The following is a 16,244-nucleotide window of genomic DNA, read 5'->3' as shown; positions in this document are numbered from 1 at the left end:
CTTTTGAAATGTCTTATTTTTTGGCTCGATCCTCGCCAAAGGGAAGGACAATTGAGATATAACACAGCTCATTATGCGATCCACACTTCAACACACCAGCCACATCGGTGGTGGGTGGTACACCAGCCAATCTGCTTCCCCGTGCAGACTGGCTCCCGGATCGCGACAGAGGCAAAATGAACTTGCTTTACCCTTCCAAAGACAGCTGCGAGTGAAATGACCACGATCGAAGGTTCTGTTGCAACTATCTATTTTCACGTTGCCAGAGCTCCTGGAAATCGAATTATGGGATACAGTACGCACCTTTACTTGGATTTATTTAATCTCTTTCTGTATTTCTATTTCTGTTATTTCCCCCCCTTTTAGCTATAGCGGTTTATGTGAATTGGGTGTGTTGGCTATGTCATCTATATTGTGTTTTTAGAGATTGGTCCGTCTAAGGCAGGTTTTGAGATTGAATCATAGTCGCCTGTTTGTTTGTTTGGTATAAATGGCGATTTTTTATTTATTTATTTTTGTTAAGTGGGTATGTTTTCGTTTTAATGGTCTATGCGTTGGATCATTGGCAGGTAGATCAGCAATTTAATTTCGCTCGTTCTTAGCCATTTGTTAGTTCTATAGAAACGGTGATTGTTTTTGTGAGTTGGGGATGTTTGGATCTTAATGATTAATTTGTTGGAGTCATCGGTAGGTAGACCAGCAACTTAATTTCAGCTCGTACTTGCCCATTCATTAATTTGGTATAAATAGCAAGCTTTTTCGCGATTTGGGTCTGTTTGGATTCTAATAACCAATTTGTTTTAATCATGGGTAGCTTGATAGCAACTTTTTTTTTTTTTATAAAATTTTTTAATTTCCTTTCTTAAATAGTAATTACCTGCTTTTAAATTGGTAACCATGTTTTGAATTATTGAATAAAAAAAAAACGAGGAAAAAAGCTTGGGCAGTGGAGAATGTGATATTTGCTTATTACTGTCTGTAAATTCTACCTGTTCTTCAGTTCCATCTGAACTCATATAGAGTCAATCAATATGAATAGCATTCGGGTAATCATTACCCCAGGCTCTTGTTGGATAGTAAACCATTAGGGTGTCTTTGGATGCAAAGTTTATCTTTGCAATTGAATTAGATTGTGCATACAAGCATACCCTTGGCGATTCATAACTTTGGGGATTTTAATGGTGCTCACAAGTGCTAGTTGATTGGTTTCATTCCTGGAGGTGAGACACATGAATGCCCTTAAATTGCGCATTGGGTGGCGACTGCCAAGGGTAGCTATAGTGATTCCTAAGCGGTGCATGGGGCAAAACATTTATGAGTGCAAGGGGTCTAGTCTAAGTGGAAGTAATTGGAGCTGAAGTGAGAAATCCACCAAATTCAGTGAATGTTTCCATATAGTGAGCTTTATTTCTCATGGAGCTTACATTCATGGTGGGAAGCAAATAGTTCTGTGGAAAATCTCTAGTTGGAAATTATACACAACCATAACCTTGTCCATAGTTTCGATGAAAATCTCTCATGACAAACATCATCGTTATTGTCATCGTCATCATCATCATCATCATAACCTTGTCCCAATTATTTGGAATAAGACGTACATGTCCAATTTTGCCAATCATTCATATTTAAGGGGCTATTCGGATGCTCACAAAGCTGTGTACTAGACATGTTGTTTTGAATAAAATATGCAAGTCTTGTAATGTTAGACTACTTATATTGTATCCTGTTTATCAAGTGCTTAAAACATGGAGTGGTGGAACATGTGGGGAACTTAAGATGGTTGGTAACAAATGCAGCATTATAGTGCGTTTGCACATTAATTAACATGTGTGCCATATGCAAGGTGCTTGAAGAATGCTGGTGGCACATGTTGCACATGTGGTTGATCAAACATAGATGATTGAACATGTAGAACATTTGGCTCATGTAATGCTTGTGCACGGAACATTATGTTCTTGCATGCACCGTACAAGGCTTTTATTATGTATAATCTAACCCAGTTATCAAGGATAAACTACCCTTGCTTAGATGTCATATAATGAATATGTAATGTACTCATTTTTTTTAAAATTTTTTTTGTGCAAAAGGGAGCAGACCATGTTGATGTTGCCTTACTAGTACAATATGTGCTATACATGGCTTTAAGCATCCAAAGAACCCCTAATGCCCTATCCTTTGTAAGTATACAAGCTATCGTATTTGTTCTTGCCACCTCAATCCAGATGATTTTTTAATTCTTATTTAAAAAATCTTCGGGGGGGGGGGGGGGGGTGTTTCTTATGGCAATCTTAAGAAAACGAGGAAGCCTACTAGGTTCAGGGTTGTAGCCTGCAAGTCAATGCTTTTTGTGATGATGCGAGTTTGGCCTATAAGTAAGATCTTTATATTTTCTTACTTGTCTAAATTCCTTACTCTATTTGGTGCAAGAATGCTGGTCAAAAGATATTTGGAGGCCGTTTGAATGCTCACAAAGTAGTGCACCTTGCATGCTGTATTGGCTAAACATGTACATGACTTGTCAAACTCCCTTTTGCACACAAAATGAGGAAAACAGAGTACATCATGTACTCTAAAAATGTCTGTGAAGCAAATTTGTCCATCCTTTTTAAAAGGGTAAAATTGACTATACTTGTTTCAAGTCTTGAAAGGTACATGTAGAATTATAATGTTTCTTTCACATGTATCGCATGTGCCAAATGTTCTATATGTGCAACCATTCATGTTTAAGCAACTACACGTGCCATAATCAATTCTCAAGTGGCTCACATTCGCTACATGTGTCAATTAATGTGCACATGCGCCATAATGATGCTTGTGTTACCAACCTTCCTAAGCTCCCCACATGTTCCACGACTCATATTTCATGGTGCTTGACAAACAAGGTACAATGTAGGTAGTCCAACATTGCATGACTTGCATAGTTTATTCAAAATCGGATGTGAAGTACACAACTTTGTGAGTCCAAATGATGCCTTGGGGTTTTTATAGTTCCCAAGCCAAGATAACTAGTTTCATCAATACTTGCAGGTTGCTTTGTTTGGAATAATTTTAGCCATACAGTTCCTTTTTTTTATTACATCATGCATTTGATACTGTTTTCCTAGTCGATGTTGTATGTTGTATGATATATTCCGAGGTACTATTGTAAGTACACAAATGTGGGTATCTCAATATGCATATTCTCTTGTGGATGTATTTATGCAGATTGGTGTATATATTTTGGCAATGGTTGCCATATTTGTTTATTGGGAAGATATTCCAATGCATGTAGAGGCATGTAGTTTTTGTGCTTCCATATCATATACTATACACGTGGCACATTTGTGTGATATTCGAACCATGTCGTAAATATACCATTAATTGGCCACTAACCAAAAACTGCCTTGATTATCTTGACCAAGGTATCCCAAAATGGTTATGTAATGGCTGTAATGGTTGCTCGAGATGAGAGAGGGCTCGAGAGAGGATCTTGTCATTATGAGAGAGAACTGAAGAAAGGCGTGAAGATTGGGAGCTGGTCAGGAATTGAGGAAATCGCTAGTGAGGGTGATCAAGAGGTCAGACAAGAAGGAATTTGGGTTTGAGGATGGAAATCGGGGGGACCAAAGGTCTATCAAAAAGGTGGTGGAAGCTCGTCGGTAATGGCATCGACAATATTCCAAGGAGATGAGGGAGAGTGCTTTGGGAGGGGGGATGCGTGGCACAATCTTGTTCATCTCTTGGCTATGAGAGAGGCGTTCATCTCTTGGCTATGAGAGAGGCGTCGATGGCAACACATGGACACGTGGCAGATCTAGGCCTTCATCAAGGGCTGAGATGTGATATGCATGGTGGTTCTAGTCAGTATCTCGGGCAAGAGTTTCTACGGAAAGGAGGTTTGGAGAGCCGGGAGGTTTGGGAGCCTGGACCACTACCTTGGGAGCACGAACCATTGCGGGAGCCACGCGTTATCTCGGATAGTACAGTGGTAGGCTTGAGTGTCTCATCATTTGGTCCAGTGAGATTAAGTAAAAAATTGAAGTTGTTGAAGAGGAGAACTGTAGAATGGAAAGGGTGATATTGGGTAGAAGAGGGGGAAATGAAGGAAATCCTAAGTAAGATCCTTGAACTAGACATTAAAGATGAGGATGTGGTTTTCTTGACGAAGAGGGGAATGTACAGGGGGGAAGAGTGTGATAAGGGGAGGTCGGGAGAAATGTTGAAGGGGGAGAGATTTGGTGATAGGGAGAGAGGATAAGGGTGGGGTAGTGAGGGTTGGGATTTCATTTAGGGATATAATAGTGAGGGGGAATCTAAGAAACGAAAAGGGGATGTATAGGGGGAGGGGGAAACAGGGTATTTAGACAGTTAATGGTTAGAGAGGAAAGGGGAAGGGGAGATGGCTCTGGAAGGAGGTGGATAGTGAACCAGTGGTGAGAATTCACCCGACAGTCATTGAGAATGCATGGAGGGGCTTTTGAGAGAAGATTGGTGCTGCAGTTGAGGTTAGGGCTTTGATGGTGGAGGCGAAAAACTGGATGATTGAAAGTGCGGGAGTCAAAGAATCGTGTTTGCTCTTAAGCTCCTATTAGAGAGGGAGGTTTGGGTCTCTTGAGTTAGGAGGTGGCAATAGATAGCGTGTTGATGGTTATTGCCCCGTTTCGGGATGGGCTTGTGGCGAGCTTGTGTAGATGGGTTGATAGCCATGTTGTCAAAAGCAATCGCAGAATTGCATAATGCCATCCATATGGCATATGTGATGGTCGCATATGCCATATGGATGGTATGCGATCGCATATCACATAAAGTGATTGCATATGCCATTATGTGGTCACATAATGACATGTGATCGCATACTTTCCATTTTATTTTATTTTATTTTTATTTTAATTTTTTTAAATTTTTTGCAATCGCATAAACAATCACATAGGATCACTTATGCCAATCTGACAACATTGGTTGATAGGTCAACTTTTGGTTGGGACTTGGGAGGATGTCTAATTTTAGCTTTGGAATTTGCCCATTGAATTGTGATTTGTGGAAGACTTCTTGATCATCGGCTCCTACTAGGTCAAGTGTTGGCGGTGGACCCGGCTATGGAATCAGGGGAGATGCGATGGGTGAGATTTTGCATGATGAATAGAAGGTTAGTGTTGGTGCTAGAAAGGATTGTAGTGGTGGTTAGGGTGGTGCTGTGATAAGAGTGTACCCAGCTTGGACGAGGGGTGGTGGAGGCTTGCTAGTAATGGCATCAACATTGTTGTAAGGGGATGAGGGAGCACAGTTCCAATGCTATGTCAGAGTACTTCTTGGGGGTAGGGGATGGCATATATGGGCCTTCATTAAGGGCTGAGATGTCATATGAGTGGCGGTTTTGGTTAGTATCGGGAGCACGAACCACTGCCTTGGGAGCCATGTGCTGGCTTGGATAGTACGATGACAAGCTCGAGAGTCTCATTGTTGGGTTCGGTGATAGGGGGGGGGGGGGGGTTGATGGCGACACGTGAACAATGGCATATATGGGCCTTGATTAAGGGCTGAGATGTCATATGAGTGGCGGTTCTGGTTAGTATTGGGAGCACGAACCACTGCCTTGGGAGCCATGTGCTGGCTTGGATAGTACGATGGCAAGCTCGAGAGTCTCATTGTTGGGTTCGGTGATAGGGGGTATATGTTGGTATTTAAAGAATAAGTAAGCTGTTGCTAAGTCACAATCCCAAAATCAAATTGTTTGAACGATTTTAACCATTAACTTGTTGATACTTATTTTTTGAAATAAGACCATTAGATATTTTCATTCTTAACTGTCCGATCAAGGTCCACCAATCCATTGGTGGGATAAATGGCAATAAATTGGATGAATTTGAGGCCAATTTCGGGCATCGAGTGGTCCAACAAATCAGCCCCAAATTGACAGCGTTATACATTCCAATTTAATTTCCCTTTTTTCTTAAGATTTTTTGGGAGAAATGATATCAAATTGTTAGATAGAGAAATTACATAATAGGACACAAAGGTCTTTGGAGTCAATATGTTGAAATGAAATGTATATGAGTCGCGACTCACAAGGTATGTAATATAAAACGTGCAAATGTGAGATGTTTTGGTATTACATTTATTCTAATAAATTTATCATTGATATTATATAATTAAAAAATTAAATATAAAATGTTCATAGTCAACCCTAGGTTGTCTAGTTCATAAATTCATCAGACAACCCGATACAACATTCTCAACAAAGAGTGGACCAGCACACTACTATAAACATGTTCAAAACTAAAAATGAATGTATATTTGGAACATTTACATTATTATGGATTTTCTGCATGTTTTTCCAAAATTTGTTGAGCAAATTTTATTTTTATTTTTATTTTTATTTCTTTCAACCAATACGTAGGCATATTGCCTGTTACACCCCCCACATCAACCGTTATACTGATTCTCCATATCGGTAACGGTGGTGACCGTTTCGGCCACTGTTCCCAATTCGGAAAGCCTTGCTCTCTAGGCCACTCATAATGTGGGACACATTGTGGATGGATCATGCATCTGACATCACACTGATAAACCAAATTTAACCATCTGACTCATAGCCATCAAACAGATGGCTGGAAATAAAATGGTGACTGGTTCAAATTACATGGGCAAAATCAGATGGTGTAATTTATGTGGTATGGTCCATCCACAAGTGGATTGTGGATTTTGTCGGTCTGGAATCCCGTAAAATGTTGCCAAGTGTATATACTCATGAGTCACTACCTTTTTTAAAATAATAGGGCTCTAGCTCTTGAAAATATAACCAGATACTGTGGCAGAGCATGGTGGTTGATATGCAGGCACACATAAGTAACTCAAATTAAATTGTCCAAATTGCAGGAACCAATGTAGATTGTTCATTATCTAAAATCCAGAGTGATTGCATGATCCTAACATCTGATTAATCAGCAGTTTTTTGTTGAGTTTGATCTCTGACTGTTTGTTATTTCCACCATCCATCGAATTTCCACCAATACAAAAATGTGTAATCAAATCAGTGTAGGTTTCCATATACAGTCCATCTAAGATGGGAGTGGGACCCATGATTTGGACGGGTAATTTAAGCTATAATGTATGCCATGTGTGTGATTTCCAAGTACCTGCATATCGATTATCCCAGTTACAAAAGTATCAAAGTTTTCCCTCTTTCTTCTCTCCCCCCCATTTCTCTCCATTGCAAAACCCTATACCCTCGTCACTGTCTCTCTCACTGTTGTCTCTCTCATCTCTCTCTCCTGGTCTGCAGGAAGAAGAATCAGGTTCTTTTTGGGTCTTTTTCATCACATCTATGTCATCAATTCAGACCGTTGATTTTCATATTGGACCCTCCATAGTCCATGGTATGGCTGGCCCACTGCAGGTCCATTGCAGTAGTCTAGATTGCTAAAATGGCCCCCATTAAATAGATAGAAATTAGGATTTCTTTTGTTTGAATGTAGACCATTGGTTTCCATCCCTTCATGATGTAGAGCCCCAGCTGGTGATCGGTTAGCCTGGTTTTGGGTCACGCCTAATAAATGAATAGCTCACATCCTGAAACTTAGTCGGTGAACAGGCTGGGCTAGGCTAGGCATAATCATCTTGGCAGTTGGCACCAACTCAGGAATGTCTGTTTTGGCCTGTCACTGACCCAGGCTGCGCTTGAGCCTACATTTTACTTTGCAGGCTGGCCTTGGATACACCTCGGCCCGGATTGGACCCAGCCCATTGACAACCTACTCCCCTTCCACTAGCAAACATGCAATGATCCCACAACCACAAAGATTCATTTCTGGTCTTATATGGCCTTGAAACCCTGCTTGAAATACACTGGGTACGGGATAGGAATGACATGAGCTGATGTTCTTGTTTCTCGTCTCCCTTCTAGTTTGCCAATCAAGAAATGATCTTGTAACTTGTTGCCGATGGTTTGGGAAACACCAGCAATCTACGTCATTGAATTCAATTCACGACCTGAACAGATCTATTTCCCACTTACAATCATCTATGGAGAAGAACCTTTTGATCCACACCCACGGTCAACTCAGAAAAGTCTCCTCCGATAATTATCTCCAAACCTGAACAAGGCCAATCTCTTCCTGCTAGCAGGTTACTTCTGTAATTACATGCATCCATAAGGTTAGATTTGCCACCTATTAACTCTTGTTTCTCTAGTGTCTTGAACCCCATGTGGCCCACTTTGTATTGACCCGTCTTATGTTTCTGTTTCTGTCTTGGCATATGCTATGATTCTGTCTAATAGTCAGAAGTCAGAAGTATATAGTTCGATTATCTTCAATATCTATTTTCCTGTACTCTGCTATTGTTTCTCGTTATTTAACAAGTCTTGGTTCCAATGCATCTGAATAGATGATTCTTTAAGAGTGGCATAGTTCATTTTCTGAATGATCTCTCTTCTGAAGTTACTTTTTCCTCTTTTGATTATTTTTTTTTATTTTGTAAACATTCCTACTTTGAATTTTACAGTCACCATTTGATCCTTACAAGTTGAAGGGCAAGGTGAATCATCTGTAACCATTGCTGCAGAGTGTAGGATGCAGAAATTAGCTAAAAACTAATGAACATGCTGGAAGATGTCGGCAACAAGATGTTAGACTAATCTAGAAAAACATTTAAACAAAATTCTGTGTGAAAATTTCATTTAGTTATTGTTCTTTGGGTTGAAGCTTTTTGTAACAAGGAAATATATGATTCTGGATAGAGCAAGTTGCTTGGTCAAACAAACTGCACATGGGCCCACCTTGTGGTGGTCCAAACTGTTAATATGCTAGCCCTGATCGTGGATGAGAGAGACCAATTTCCCCCCACCAGATGATGTAACAGTCCAATTGGACCTGCCATTAAATTGGACCACTGTCTGTAACTGTCCATTCACAAGCCACCATTCAGATGGTTGAGATCATCTGATAGGATAGATATTGTGAGTCTGTGACATGGCCTATGCCATGACGGGTCCCTCTTCCCCCTAGATGAATTGACTTGGATTATGGAAAAACCAGTCCCACCTGCACCATTGCCTATCATTATAGACAATCCCATCCATATTCTCTATGGAATTCGAACCTGAACGCTATTCATGATTCATTATTTCTATCTCATTGGCTGTTGTTCCTTATTTCAGGATATTGATTTCCACCTATTCTTGTTTTATACCTTTTCGTGGATGTGATTCCCCTGGCGTAGGTCTAATTGTTGTTAATGGATTGGTAAGAGTATTGTTCCGATAAATAACTCTTCGATAGAGTTCATTAATATCCAAACTCATTGGTTTACCCCCATCTATCTAAATGATTGGTCTCAACTCGGGAGGAAGAACTGGTAATAGCATATGGCTTTCTGGATGTATATGATATCTAGATAGACAGATCTTATATGAATCGTATGATGAAGTACCACATGAGTGGATGTATAGGAATCCAAATCTGCCGAATGACTTATGTTATGATCTTATACATCCTAGGTCTCCCCGTTCTGTCATCTGGTTGCGGGACTTAACCCAACACCTTATGGCACGAGCTGATGACAGCCACGCACCACTTTTGTCCGCGTTCCCGCAGGCACCCCTCTCTTTCAAGAGGATTCACGGCATGTCAAGCCCTGGTAAGGTTCTTCGCTTTGTATCGTCATGGATCAACTAAGCCCTCCCTCTTGGGGGCTTGCTTAAGAATAAGAAAGAGGAATCTCATGGAAACACCATGGAATAAGGTTTGATCCTATTCATGGGGGTCAGGCAAAAATACTTTCCAACAAGAACCCATAATGGCTCTTTTCTAACTCAGGCTTGCTTGTGGTGTGCAGAAACTGAAGTTCATGCTTGGGATAATAGAGACGTAGGAATTGTCATAATTGTATATGTTGTCTGCCTTCTTGTTTCAACGAACTTCACTTTTCTTTTGTTATGCTAACTTAATCTGTCACAGGTTCACACCATCTCTGTCATATTGCCATCATTTTTCCATGAAACCCTATTATCATTATAATCAATAACAGCGTGTTTGAATATGTGGATTCCTTGGATATCATAATGATTACCCAACGATTAATTCTCTCTCTCTCTCTCTCTCTCTCTCTCTCTCTAAAAAACCAATGACTCCAGAAATGGCGTGGCTCTTTGGAAAGCAAGTCGAATCCTCAAATTCATTAGACAACAATAACCTCGTTTCTTGTGCCAAAGAATTCTCACCATGGATTAGAGTAATGATTACTGTGTGGAATCTATGCATCCAAACAGCATAACTGTTTTGTCAGTGGAAAACAATTTTCATTTCCATGTGGATTCCGTGTATCCAAAAATGCCCAAAGTTTAATTATTATTATTATTGTTTATTTATCTCAGATGCTCTAAATCAACATCATTTTGCAAGATACATGCACAGAAGGAGCAGACGACCTTTAACATCCTTTCTGCCTAGAGAGGATTGCATGTATTCAAGAGTCCTGACAGGCAGCAGCTTCCTGATGAGGTTTTCTCCCTTCATAACCAACCTTACTCAACAGACCCTCTGAGAAGGCGGTTTTTCTTCAACTCCAAGATAATCAGAACCTTTCAATAGTCTTCTTAATAGGCGATTATGTAGTGAAACACCTGATTGATCACTTGAAATTCACAGTTGTTTGTTAAGCTGTGCATCAGTTATAACGAGGGTGGCTTTGGCGTCCTTCAATTGAATTTTTGGAAAACCTTTATCTGATCTCTCAACTTTCTTTTGTATAGGAAATCAACCACAACCAGTATTTCTAGTTTTCAAATTGAGTTTGCTACTATTATCTTCTACCACTTACAAGGTAAGCATCTCCTTTTGTTACTCTTAACAAGTAGAGAGTGATTCGAAAGGCCTGTGACAGATTCTGATGAACAACTCCCTCGGTAAAGGAAGCAGTTAGCGGGTTGGGTTCATTGTGCATCTATTCTGTTTTGTCTTACTGGAGGTCGACATCTCAACAGATTGAGATTGACGTGGGGAGATTTTGTCATTTTCAGGTGCACAAAACCCTTCAAATGAGCAAAGAATCAGGGATCTTCACATGAGGTTTTGATTCTTGATAATATATATTTGGTTAAGGATGTTTTCTAATTCCATGTGCAAATGTGGCTTTAAATAGCCACATGCAGCCTGTTTTCGACATGTCACGAGTGGGTCCCACCAATCAAAAGGAGATTTGAAAAGTTTGACCAAGTGTGAATTGTATCTCCAACGCAGGGCTCCAGAAGAAGCTGTTTGATGGAATGGCTGTGGCAGAGGATACAGGCGAGAAAAAAGGAAAGAAGAAGAAGAAGAACGAGACAGCTTGTAATTTTTCTTTTTTCTTTATGAAGTTTTGCAAGCCATCACGTGTGGAGCCCTGCCCATTTTGGCCAGAAAATCAGGCCGTTCCACTCAGATGGAGCTAGTCAGTGTGGCCCACCTGATGGAAAGCTCAGATCTTGCACCTGTTCCTGAACATGTGATGCTATATTGGCATGTGCGTCAATGATGGCTGATGTGTGGGCTGGACTGTTCAGCATGGATCAAGGATAGGTAAAGCCTTTTTTTCTTTTTTTCTTTTTAAATATTTTTTACTGGTGAAAGGAAAAGAATTGCGTCAATTTGAAATTTGAGGGTTGAAATCCCTATTCCTGTGGGTTAGACAAGGGTGATAGTTCACCACCATTTTGGAAATGGCAGTGACACATTCACCACGCACATGTTCAATGATCTGAATTCAATGGGTGAAATCAGATGGTTAAAGATGGCTGGATCATCATACATGCGTCACCATGCACAGTGGATGAATCACCACCATTTTAAAGAGTTGTTGAACTATCAACGCAGTCTAGCCTCTTTGTTTTATTGATTAAGATTTTATAAATTACTCTTTTACATAAATAGAAGTGCTAAGCATGAGAGATTAGAGCTTTCCATAAGGCGGCTCCACTTTTAGTTATTTTATCCAGAAAATCAGGCATTTCAGTCCTCAGGTGCACCACACTGAAAAAGAAATGGATGTCTTGGAGAAATTGCCATAGCCATCTGCTTGTTTTGCAACATTGTGGGCCACCTGAGGAGCAAAGCAATCTGATTATGAGGCCAGAAGATTTCAGTGAGGCCTACTTAATGGAGAGCTTGGATCTGGCAAATGTGTGCAATATTGGCACGTTGCACAGCTATCTGTTTATTTTGCAACATCAAGGCCCCCTTGAGGAGTTAAATGGCTAGATCTTCTGGCCAGAAGATCTAAACAGTGTAGGCCACCTGATGGAAAGTTTAGATCTCGCTATGTGCCATTTTCATATGTGTCACTGTGGATGGCCAGCTGTCCATTTGTTTTGCAACATCATGGCACTAGAGGGGTTAAAGGGCCTAATCTTTAGGCCAGACAATCTAAACAGCATGGTCAGCCTGATGGAAAGCTTGGATCTCGTTCACATGTGACATATTGGCACCTGTGGCTGCATGTGGATGGGCAGGGCTCCACACACATGTGGGCTTAGAGAACCAACTAAAAAAAATTACAGGTGGACATTCAACTCAAACTTCGTCAAACTTTTCAAACCCCTTTTTGACATGTTGGATCCACTAACAACATGCCAACCACGGGCTACATGTCACTACTTTAGGCCGCAAGCGTATGTGGAGTTGGCACTCTTTGGTTGAGATAACACCTCTTTGGGGCTGAAATTATTCAGTAATATGTGAAGGATCCTGCCACATCCCCTACATGCAACTATGATGCCTTTTGCAGTTTTTTTTTTTTCCCTCCATAATCATCATCATCATCATCATCATCATCATCATCTAAGCTTATCCCGACTAATTGGGGTTAGCTGCATGCTTGTTCCGCTATACAAAGAAAGGGAGATGGTTCTTGGGGGAGAGGTGCGGGCTACACATAGAGATAGAAAGATGCGGGGCGTAAGTGGGTAAAATCCCAGATGTAGGTTGATGGGTGTGCACGGATATGAATGATGTAAATACCCTCTATGTTCCAAATTCCTTTAAATCTTAGAAGGTTTGCAACTTTTCTAGGTCTAATTGTGTGGGTAAATGTCTAAAGCTACCTGCGTTATATATAGTAGCTTTCTTGGAATACTATATATATATATATATATATATATATATATATATTTATGTATTAGCTTTCTTGGACTTGAGGTCTGTAAATCTGACTGTGATAATGTCATAATGAGCTGATAATCTGAAAAATCTCACGATGAAAAGTTTGTTGACGCCCCATAAAAGCTAAATGCAAAATATTCCTAGTAAAATGATAACTCAGTTGCAGACCTGACTCTGTTCAGGCTTCTACTTTGGAGCAATCTGGTTGACTATGATCTTTCTTGATATATATTTTCTTCTTGATCTTTCTTAATATTTCACATGCGGGCATCGTGCGCAAGTTTTTTTCAGTTCCTTGGCAACTCTAAATAATGATAGTACATCATGTTGTTCACCATATTGAGGGATGCATGGATCTTCATCTCTTCCCTTTTCTCCATCTCACTTGGAATGTTTTCTGTATGCTGGGCCCACTTGGAAGGTTTCTAACTAAAATATTAATAATCCATGAAAAACTATAAGATATTGAATATTAACCATTTTTAGGACTCGTTCTTTGAAAAAACCCAAAAATCCCTCACACTAATACATGCTTTCCAAAAATGTTATAAGCTTGCAGGTTGTACACAATTGTTTGAGGGAAGGTAAGAGTAGGGTTTGAGCCCGTAGCTAAATTGCACCCATTCTTTGCTTCAACATTGAGATCTTGTCTTCCAACCACAGCTCACCCACCAAAAGATGAGATGAACTTAAAGCAGTCATGACACCTGCGTCATGGGAACAGAACTCATCTGAATAGGCCTGTTTATGCTTAGATTCAAACAGTAGTAAACTTATTATGATTTTGTTTCGTTTTGTTTTTCTTTATTTTTTGAGAAACTGCAGAGTCAATGACTTTGGATAATTTAGAGAATAACAGCACTCGCGTCGATACTTGAAGATGGCAGGATTACTTTTTGAAAAACCTTCAGCTGATGGAAACCAGAAGTAGAACTTCCATATTTCCAAGGGTTCACTTGTTCTTTCCTTTGGCTGACTACTACATTTCATTGACTCCATGACCCAATTGGAATCTCCTCTACAGATCGTTTTTTTTTTTTTTTTTTCTTTATTGGGTGGCCTTGCCTATAGATCCCTAGATGCCGTCTACTGAAAATTCTACAACCTTATCTCTTAGTATCATCACTTACTTTCCTTGATTTTGTTTTCTTTTTCTGATTTTTTAACATTTCGGGATTCATGATAAAAGTTGTGGCGAAGTTTGATACTGGCTGCCAATCTTACCCAACCCTCCTTTCTTATCCGGGCTTGGGACTATCCAATCCCGAGTACTTGGGATAGGTCTCAGATGATGATGATTTTTTTAGCATTCTCACCTGAGTAGACTCACTCCAAGGACAGGGTGAGTTCGGAGTTGGTTCCATTAATGTGTCTCAAGTGTAATCTTTCGCGTTTCAATTGATAAATGCTTAAAAGTATGTGTTTTCATTAGTAATGAACAAGGTAGCAGCTGGAACCATATCTAACATAAATGTGCTGCTTGAGTAGTAAAAAAGTAACCTAAACCTAGTAATAAGATCCAGGAACTTTGGGTCGCCATCAAGTACATAATCGAGTCAGTTTCTCACCAATGGCTGCACATGTGAAATTGCATGCCTAGGAAAGATAGTGTACATCTTATACAAGCCCATGTGCATTGATTTTGTGAGAAATGTACCATAAATACTATCATGCTGTCCAACTTGTATAATGTACTTCTGTATATTACACCATTGATTATCTCATTCTAGTACTCAATTCAAGCACACACACACACACCAACATGTCTGTTGATTGATTTTTCCTGCCTGGAATTTCCAACTGACAGTTGAATGTGGTGATCAAATGGCATGTGAGATTCACATGCTTGCACATACATACAATACCTGGCAACACTTCTATTTGCTTGCATTAGGTGTGTAGACACAGCCAGCAACATGCTATTTTGTTGTCAGAATTAGAAGCTTAGGCAAAGGAGGTGGGTGGATTTTTTTAGTTTATCAAGAGAAAAAAATTCAGACTAGTCAATGTCTTCAAGCATTGCCTTGTTGCTTTTGCAGGGTGATCATGGCTTTTTATCATTTTATACTTTCTTGAAGTATCTCAGTGATCTGTCATGGCCATAAAAAAGTGATGTAACAATGATTTTGTATCCCTTCCCTACCAGTGAAACTTCCATGCCCTGACCATCTGCTGTTATGATTTCAAGCCTCGAACCATGCAATGATATAATGCAGTCATGTTGGTCTCATTAGTTGTATTGGGTGTTGATGATACTGTCTGGACACACTGAGAAAAAGGTTCTTTGCAGGGATAAGGCTTACTTTGTGGAACTTTTTACGAGGAGCATCGAACATGCCGGCCATAAAGATGTATCAAAAGTTCTGATGATCATTTCCAACCTCTCATATCAACATACAACAGCTTTTCTCTGTACTACCACCTTTTTTTTATGAGGGCGTCAATTGACCTGCCACATGGCATCTACTGTAGGCTTTATGTAGGTGCGCTTCACACACCCACAGATTTTAATGGGCCATTACCAGAACCACCCGTTTTTTTGACAAATTGATTGAAATGCTGTATATCTTGAATTGACCAAATCACCCTGAAATCATCAAAACGTTCTCCACTTATTATTATTATTATTTGATATTTTTATCTTTCCTTTCTAGAAAGCTTGTTGTCTCTGACAAGGACGTATAGGGGACTACGGTCCTTATATTCTACATGTCTGATGTCAATTGATTGGAAATGAGGTTGATTTCCATAATTTCTCATTTTGTAGGAGGAATGAGCAGATATTTTTTCTCCATCCATTTAAAACCATCAGATCTCACATATTGGGACCATCTAAACCCGATCAAGCGCGGAGCCCACCACCCCACATGTGGCTTACTGCGGCGCAGTTATTCCTTTCTTGGAAGATCAGATATTCGTCATGCAACAATTGTGAGAAAAGAAAAAAAAAAATCGTTGGTTATTCGGTTTCCTCTTTTTGTCTTGCTCAGTTAATGCTATTGGTGTGTGCTGTGTTATCTCTGGGAAGAAGATGGGCTTGTTAAGTGCGTCCATCTCATGAATTTCAGTACAACGTGCGGATCTGACATCAGTTACAGCACATCTCATGTTCCAATGGATCTTGTCTGCCAT

At 40.0% G+C, this 16,244-nt stretch overlaps 1 protein-coding gene across 10 annotated transcripts; it reads left to right on the top strand.

The window, feature by feature from the left end:
* On the top strand, positions 1–15,746 carry LOC131222600 (uncharacterized). 10 transcript variants are annotated; one of them, XM_058217737.1, is made up of 9 exons: positions 1–295; positions 8,482–8,514; positions 9,137–9,221; positions 9,476–9,615; positions 10,352–10,478; positions 10,730–10,800; positions 10,997–11,045; positions 11,217–11,534; positions 15,403–15,746. In XM_058217737.1, the coding sequence occupies exons 3-8, from the start codon at positions 9,214–9,216 to the stop codon at positions 11,236–11,238; spliced, it is 417 nt and encodes a 138-aa protein (XP_058073720.1). In that variant the 5' UTR covers positions 1–295; positions 8,482–8,514; positions 9,137–9,213; the 3' UTR covers positions 11,239–11,534; positions 15,403–15,746. The 10 variants fall into 10 exon arrangements, 3 of the variants coding, with proteins under 3 accessions (XP_058073720.1, XP_058073721.1, XP_058073722.1); XM_058217738.1 differs by lacking the exons at positions 8,482–8,514; positions 9,137–9,221; XR_009160124.1 differs by lacking the exons at positions 8,482–8,514; positions 10,730–10,800 and having other exon boundaries at positions 101–295.
* Positions 15,747–16,244: the final 498 nt, after the last annotated feature.

This window comes from Magnolia sinica, chromosome 13, assembly GCF_029962835.1.
Source record: "Magnolia sinica isolate HGM2019 chromosome 13, MsV1, whole genome shotgun sequence".
In the NCBI taxonomy this organism is placed as follows: domain Eukaryota; kingdom Viridiplantae; phylum Streptophyta; class Magnoliopsida; order Magnoliales; family Magnoliaceae; genus Magnolia; species Magnolia sinica.
Note: the sequence above shows the minus strand (reverse complement) of the source record. Positions and strands in the feature narration are given on the sequence as shown.

Excerpts from the sequence above, each read along its gene's own strand:
- LOC131222600 (XM_058217737.1), top strand. Across the intron at positions 9,616-10,351 it reads TCACGGCATGTCAAGCCCTG|ATGCTCTAAATCAACATCAT; the intron begins GTAAGGTTCTTC and ends TATTTATCTCAG. Across the intron at positions 10,479-10,729 it reads GGCAGCAGCTTCCTGATGAG|GAAATCAACCACAACCAGTA; the intron begins GTTTTCTCCCTT and ends TCTTTTGTATAG.